This window comes from Lucilia sericata, unplaced genomic scaffold (assembly GCF_015586225.1).
Source record: "Lucilia sericata isolate MDLA Ls3-8-SP2 unplaced genomic scaffold, ASM1558622v1 Contig000183F_arrow, whole genome shotgun sequence".
NCBI classification, from domain to species: domain Eukaryota; kingdom Metazoa; phylum Arthropoda; class Insecta; order Diptera; family Calliphoridae; genus Lucilia; species Lucilia sericata.
In genome coordinates, this window is record NW_023994211.1 from 449732 (window position 1) to 456773 (window position 7042).

At 30.8% G+C, this 7042-nt stretch overlaps 1 protein-coding gene across 1 annotated transcript; it reads right to left on the reverse strand.

Moving 5' to 3' along the window:
- Positions 1-271: 271 nt before the first annotated feature.
- LOC119601651 (fork head domain transcription factor slp1) lies at positions 272-1657 on the reverse strand. Its single transcript, XM_037952725.1, has one exon. The coding sequence runs from the start codon at positions 1545-1547 to the stop codon at positions 609-611; it is 939 nt and encodes a 312-aa protein (XP_037808653.1). The 5' UTR covers positions 1548-1657; the 3' UTR covers positions 272-608.
- Positions 1658-7042: the final 5385 nt, after the last annotated feature.

The window sequence follows — 7042 nt, forward strand, 5'->3', positions numbered from 1 at the left end:
TTGAAAAGCATTTGTTACTGGGGGTTCAAATGATCATGCCGACAAACGTGTGGACCATAATTAAGACATTTTCAGGTATTATTAGCGTAAGAACAACACTTTTTCAAATATATGCACATTATTACTACAACTGACTGCCGCTGACTGTGTTTGACATATAGATTTTTCGGATTTAAACAACAATGCCGTCGCTTTTGACAAATGAATGTAAGATTCAAAAAAGAAGTGAAACATTTTTTATTAAGAAATTGTGTTTTTATTTTATTGTTATTTAAAAGAGTTTTTTTAAAGAAAAAAACTATAAATTTACAAAAATATATTTTTTTGATTTCTGCTAATAAGACAAGTTTACTTTTAATTTTTAAGGCCTGCCTTGTTGTTGAAATGCTGTCCAAGCATTGAATGAGTTGAATTGCCCCAATTCCTTCAACTGAATATTTGTAAAACCAGTAGTTGACTCAACTCTCTGTGTAGAGAAAGAGCGTCGGAAGCCCCCTTCTTCTACTGTCCAATTCATTGGAAGTCAAAGTCCTTTTCATTCTTTAAACGGGTTTACGTTTAAGAGTTGATGCAAAAAAACGCTAAGCGTAAGTTATGGTTTACTACATCTAACTGGCTGGAAATTTTCCTAAAAGTTGCATGCGATGAAAAAGTTCAGCAGTCATGGGTAAACCGGAGGGATACATGGTGTTAGGGGTGGACATACTCATTTGATTGAACACTGGCATTTGATGATTTGGTGCTGATGGATAGACAGCTGGAGCATATGCAGCATTCATACGTTGATAAATGGCAGCAGCGGCGGCAGCATTGGCATAACTGGGATTGAAAGGCATGGCTTGGGCATAGGGGGATGTAGTAGGAGCGTAGCGTCCCATCATAGGAGAGAAAATTGCTTGTCTGTATGCAGCCAAACGAGCACGGTTCGCGCCAGGATTCTTTCTGCGTAATTTACCGGTGGTTTCACCAATGAATACCTCTTCGGCACTGGGGTCCAAGATCCAGTAGTTGCCCTTGCCGGGATCATCGTAACTGCGTGGAATTTTTGTAAAGCATTTGTTCAAGCTTAAATTATGGCGAATGGAATTTTGCCAGCCTCTCTTGTTCATCTTAAAGTAGGGGAAACGATTGATTAAATATTGATAAATGCCATTCAAAGTCAAGCGTTGTTCGGGACTGTCTTGTATGGCCATCATGATCAATGCATTATAGCTGTAGGTAGGTTTCTTATCATCACCTTCGCCTTCGGACTTTCCCTTGTCTTCGTCGCTGTCACAACTCTGATCATCTTCCAATTTGTCTTCGCCGGAGGATAGAGAGTCGGCAGCACTGCTCATAGGGGTACTGGTACGGCTGGGGCTATCAAATTCTTCCGATAGTTCGCCATCAGAAACATACAATGATTTTGTATCGGGTTCTTGTTTGATGACAGTTAAAGCTGTTGGCATCTCAAATTGTTGTTTATTGTGTTGTGATGAATTTTTTGATAAAATAGCATCGATGGAGAAATTGCTTTTGAATTCCATATTGTTAACACTTTTTACCATTGTCTTATTTTCTCAGAGTCTATAGTTTAATTTTTTTTTCTTTTAAAATTGCTTAAACAATTATTTCTTCTGTTATATGTTTTTAAAAATATATCTTTTACCACAGGAGATGTTTGTTTTACAAATCAGAAGTGAATACTGTTGTGTACTAAGCAGAGAGCCAGCTATTTATACCCCTGAAATTCATGATCCCTCTCAGCAGGCAAGTCTACACAACAAAAACACAAAAGAGAGATACAATCCACTTTGAGAACGACAGCAACAACCACCAAAAGTATCGTAACGTATCGATAAGATAATGTGTGTAATGGATCTGTGTACCTGTGTTTTTGTTGTGTAGAAAAATAACTCCGCCTTTGTGTATGTTTTCATAATATTAGTTGTTCTGTTTATTATTATTTCCTGCCCGATTTTCTGTTGAGTATATTTTCTCATGTTTATTTAACTTATAGCATCCACAATATTTATACTGAAATATATGATTTTGGGTAGTGATGTATCCATATGTACATACATACATATGTATGTACTTCTGTCTGTATAGGTAAAACAATAATTGTTTTTATGCGCATGTGTGTTTAATTAAAATTGACCGATTCTTGTTGGAGAATTATTCTCATTTCATCTTTAAAATATTTGTAGATTTTATTGGGTTGTTGTTTTGTTATGTCAATATTTATTTTGGATTTCATTGCATCGGCGTCAAAATATCTATTAATGTTAATCTAAACAGGGTTGGTTTGTGTGCGGCCCTATTTTAATCACTGCCTGGACAAGCTTTTATTAAAGATACTTAAATTGTATATGGAAGATTCAGCATGTACATATGTGTGTATGTATATAATTTAATACGCCCGTTTTAATGGGTTTAAATCTGTAATATTTTGTTTATTACAACTCGTGTGGGATTTTTTCGCAAGTATTTTAGTGTAATATGTGATTAGTTTCTACTTAATCGTAAACTAATCGTGCAACTTTATAATCTAACATGCTTACTAATTATTTTCTAACACGAACAAACTAGATATTATAACTAATCTACATGCAATATTTGTTCATATAGGTATTTATGTCTAAATTATCAAGTTAATTTCTGCATTACAAAGTTAATCGTTAAGGTAACGATTTGTTAGAACCTAATATGGTTTAACAAGTTTAATTTTTTCGATCCAACATTGTTAGTGTAGATCACTTTTAAGCTTTATCTGATCCGATTTTTAATCAAACTTAAACTATAACAAATCATAGTAAGAAAGTCAACATACCTAGTATGTAGGTTTATCTGTACTTACTTGCATTTGTATGAATAATTACACAGGCCAACGATGAAAACTCTTTTTAAATAATTTTCACTAAAAATATAAAATTAAAACTTTGGAAAAATATTTATTTAAGTTATAAAAATAATATGCTTAAAAATAAAACAAAGTAAACATATCATTTAAAATTTTGCAACATTGATTAACTGACATACAACATTATACAGTATTTCTAAATAAAATATTAAGTATCGAATGGGCGGAGTAATAAAACTATCTTTGGACAACTACCGAATTTAGTTAATTTCAGCTGCAGATTTCTTAAATTATAAGTAATTAAAGACGTTTTAGCTTTAATTAATTATGGACAAAAAAGTAGAAAAAATTCCTATAGTGGAGACGGCAGTTTCAAAACTCGAATTTCAAACTTTTTAAATTTTTGTTAAGCAAATAAATGTACAAACTTCTTAAAAATATTTTGATTATTCCAAGCAAAAATAAAACGAAGTACATAGATACTTCAAAAAAAAATAACATTTATCACCACTTCAAAAGTGGCACTAAGTGAATTTTTTACCTTCTGGGGAAGTGATGTTGAAAGACTTCCGAAGAAGCGAAAATAATTCTATTTTTCAATATTGAAGATATATTTTCGGACTTTTGTATTAAATATGTCTATTAACCTTAATAATGTCAAATTAGTTGTATTCTATAATACTACAATATCACTTCCGAATAACTTCCAAAAAAAGAGCATAAAAATTACTTCTTGAGAATAACTCCAGAAGTAGTGAATTTGGAATCAAATAAAAATGACATCCCTCCTATGACAAGCCTGTGTTAAAATCATCACTTATTCAGGTCTTTTTCAGTATTTCCATGGAGTAAATTCTACTTCTTTTTCGCTTTTTTGGAAGTTCTTTTTTTTGCTGGGTTGTGCTTGGTTAATCGACTTAAAAATTAATATAGTTGATCGAAAATTGGTTATTGACTTTTCATGCTATTCCCTTAATTGTGTATTGCAGCCAGGGTTGGAAAATGAGATTTTGTTTCAGTATCAAAAAATATTTCTGAAAGTACTTTTTTGGATCTCAGAGTACTAAAATAATTTTTTTTGCTGAAAGTTGGTAATTTCTTAAATGCATTTACATATATTTAGTCATTTTTAAACAATCAACAACGGAAGTAGAAAGGGCATTATATGTTGATATGATAAATCTTTGTCTGTCCCTCAATGTTAACTTTTTAGATATAATTTGATGAATTTCTTATCCAGAAAATGGGTACATGGTATCAAACAGCTCCAATAAAAATACAAGTAAGAAAGTATAGTCGGGCGTGGCCGACCATATGATACCCTACACCAGTTATGAATATTAAATGTGATTTATTTTTCATAATAAAGTATTTATTTAAAGTATTTATCTTCAATACAACCTTGTTTCTGATACATTTAAGCAATTTATTGACGATAAACTAATTTTCTGAAAAATGGTTTATATGGGGGCTTGGACCGATCTCGATAAAATTTTGTGAATAGATTTATATTTATATAATATTAATTTGTGCTAGATTTAATCGCGATGTTGGTGTTTATATGTGAATGTTGGACATTCAAGTCATTTTCTGAAGGGGACTTTGTATGTGAGCTAGGGTCAAATGAGACCCGATTTTTATGAAATTTGGCAAGGTCATCAAGGCTAGTATAAAACTTATTTGTGCTGCTTTCCATCGAGATATAAGTATATTTAACATAAATATGAGTTTAAAGGCTATTTTCTAGGTGTTCTGTTGTATGGGGGCTAGGTGAAAAAATGGACCGTTTTTACCATTTTCAATAGGCTTCGTCCTTGGGCCAAAAAAAGTGCGTGTACTTTGTAAATATGTATGTATGCTAATTTTAAAGCAGTCATTTTGTTATATTATAATAAATCCGTTGTTATATTTTGATAAATCTGGCTTTAATGAAATTTAGGCCACATTTAACTCTACACAAGGATGAATTTAGAAATTCAACTTAACGATAATAATTGAGCTACAAGTATTAGTAACGATAGTTTATTGTCAATAATGTGTTTTTTCAAAATTTAAATTTTTGGTAATTTTCTCATAAAATATTAACAATGGAATTTTAATTAGATTGATATTTATATAATGTCAATCAAGAAAAAAATTCGAAATTCCATTTCGAAATGTGCTGCATTAGTAATTTGCAAACATACTTCTAAATAAGTCGCTTTTAAAACTAGATTTCTTTAATTCTAGTAATATTGAAGATAATTTTATTATTCTGTAATTTTATTCGCCGTTTTTTCTATAACTTTTAGTTGATTCATTTTTGATTATATCGTTATACATATTTAGATACATATGTGCTAAAACATTCTTTGAATTTCAAATTTGAATAAAAATTTTAAATTTTAAAGATACTTTGAGAGTATCAAATTAGACTCGGGAATATCACGGTACTTTTGAACCATCGTACCAATTTTGCCATTCCTGATTTCAGCTCACGAATGTGTAGCATGTCACAACGTTATAACCACTGAACACCAATAAAGGGAACGTTGACGTTTTTTAACAACAATAACATTACCCTCTTCTCACGTACCAGTTCTGTGTAACGCCAACTTTTTGATAGCTTTTCAATCCTTGAAGTTTAGTGGTTCTAACACTTTCAAAAGTGTCCTAATGTATATGGACTTTGTGACACTTTTAAAACATAAATGTAAAAAATAACGTTTTTTTCTTGAACAGTTAACACACAAATAACAAAATACACTATTATTTTTGTAGAGTTAAACTAGTATCTTGTGTATAGTTTAAGGCTTAAACTTAAGGCTTAAAGAATATAAAAACGCAAAAATAAAATTTTGAGTTGTGTCACTTTTGTACTAGGTGTGCGATATGTATAAAGATTATTTGGATCTTATAGTATCTTTTTAAGTTTGCAGGGTATCTAAAAGCTATTGGTCTGTTGACTAAATATTTATTTTATTTATTTAATTCAAATATGTAAATAATGTCTATATCCTATTTATTGTATTAAGTTATGCATATTGTTTATTTATTGCTTGTTGTGCCCTTGTTAATGCTTTTTACTTATTAATTTACATTTGTTGGTTTGATTTGGTGTTGTCTTAATTTTCTTTGTTTTTCCCTCTACGTGTTCAAATGTCTGTTAATTACAAAAACACACATCAGTACTGTTTTTTGTAGTTGTTTGTAAAGTTGCTCATAAACACTTGATACAATTTCATTGGGGCGTTTAAGCAACAACACCAAGCGAACACTTCAATGATTTTGTGGCTCTTGTTGAAAGAAAAAAGGCGCAATGCCTTCAAATAAGTGGTTGCTTATAGTGTGTACAAAAGTGAAGTTACATTTTCATTAAAAAATTGTATGTTTATAATGGAATGGACTGACGGTCGGGTGGAAACTAAGAAAAACACTTCTCAAATTTCATCTCTAGAAGTTTAACGATAAAGTGACTTCAAAGAATACTGCCGCCTAATTTTGTTTTACAAGAAAATTAAAATATTTGGAAAAAAAGAAAAGAGATATGGAACCAAGAAATATATAATAAACAATGTTAAGTCTCGTTCAAATCCAAAGAGGGTTCTTATTTTAGTGCTTCTTGTTCTGCACTTGTAATGGTTAAAATCTTTCGAAATCCCTAAAACTTCTGCTGATTAAGTAAAACCAAAATAAAGGGGCACAATTATGTAATGGATTAATTGAAAATCTGTCCTTAAACATTGGTTTGCTTTGGATGAAACTGTTGCGAAATGTTCAATGAATCATACAATGAGAACTCTAAAATGAGTGATAAAATATTTATTTCAAATTCACTCATTACAGAATACATTTTCGCACAGTTTTCGAGATTTTTCTGATGTCTAAATTGTTTTATATTTTACTACCATTTTTCCATATGTATACTTTTATATATGTACATATGTACATATGTATGTATGTATTTTACAAAAAGTAAACTGAGGAGAAAATAATCATTAAATATTTTGTAAAATAAAAGAAAAATATGCTCTGTCAGCGGTAGCTGCTAAGGAGATTGCCAAAATAGAAAAAGGACTCTTGTCGGCATCATAAAAAAGATGAGGCGGCGAAAGAACAATCACTTAAATGCTTGACATAGAGCAGGTTAGAATAAGTTGTAGAGAAAATGTCCGCCTACTTTTTTAAACAAAAAACGTTTCGTTTTTTATGGTTTAATTG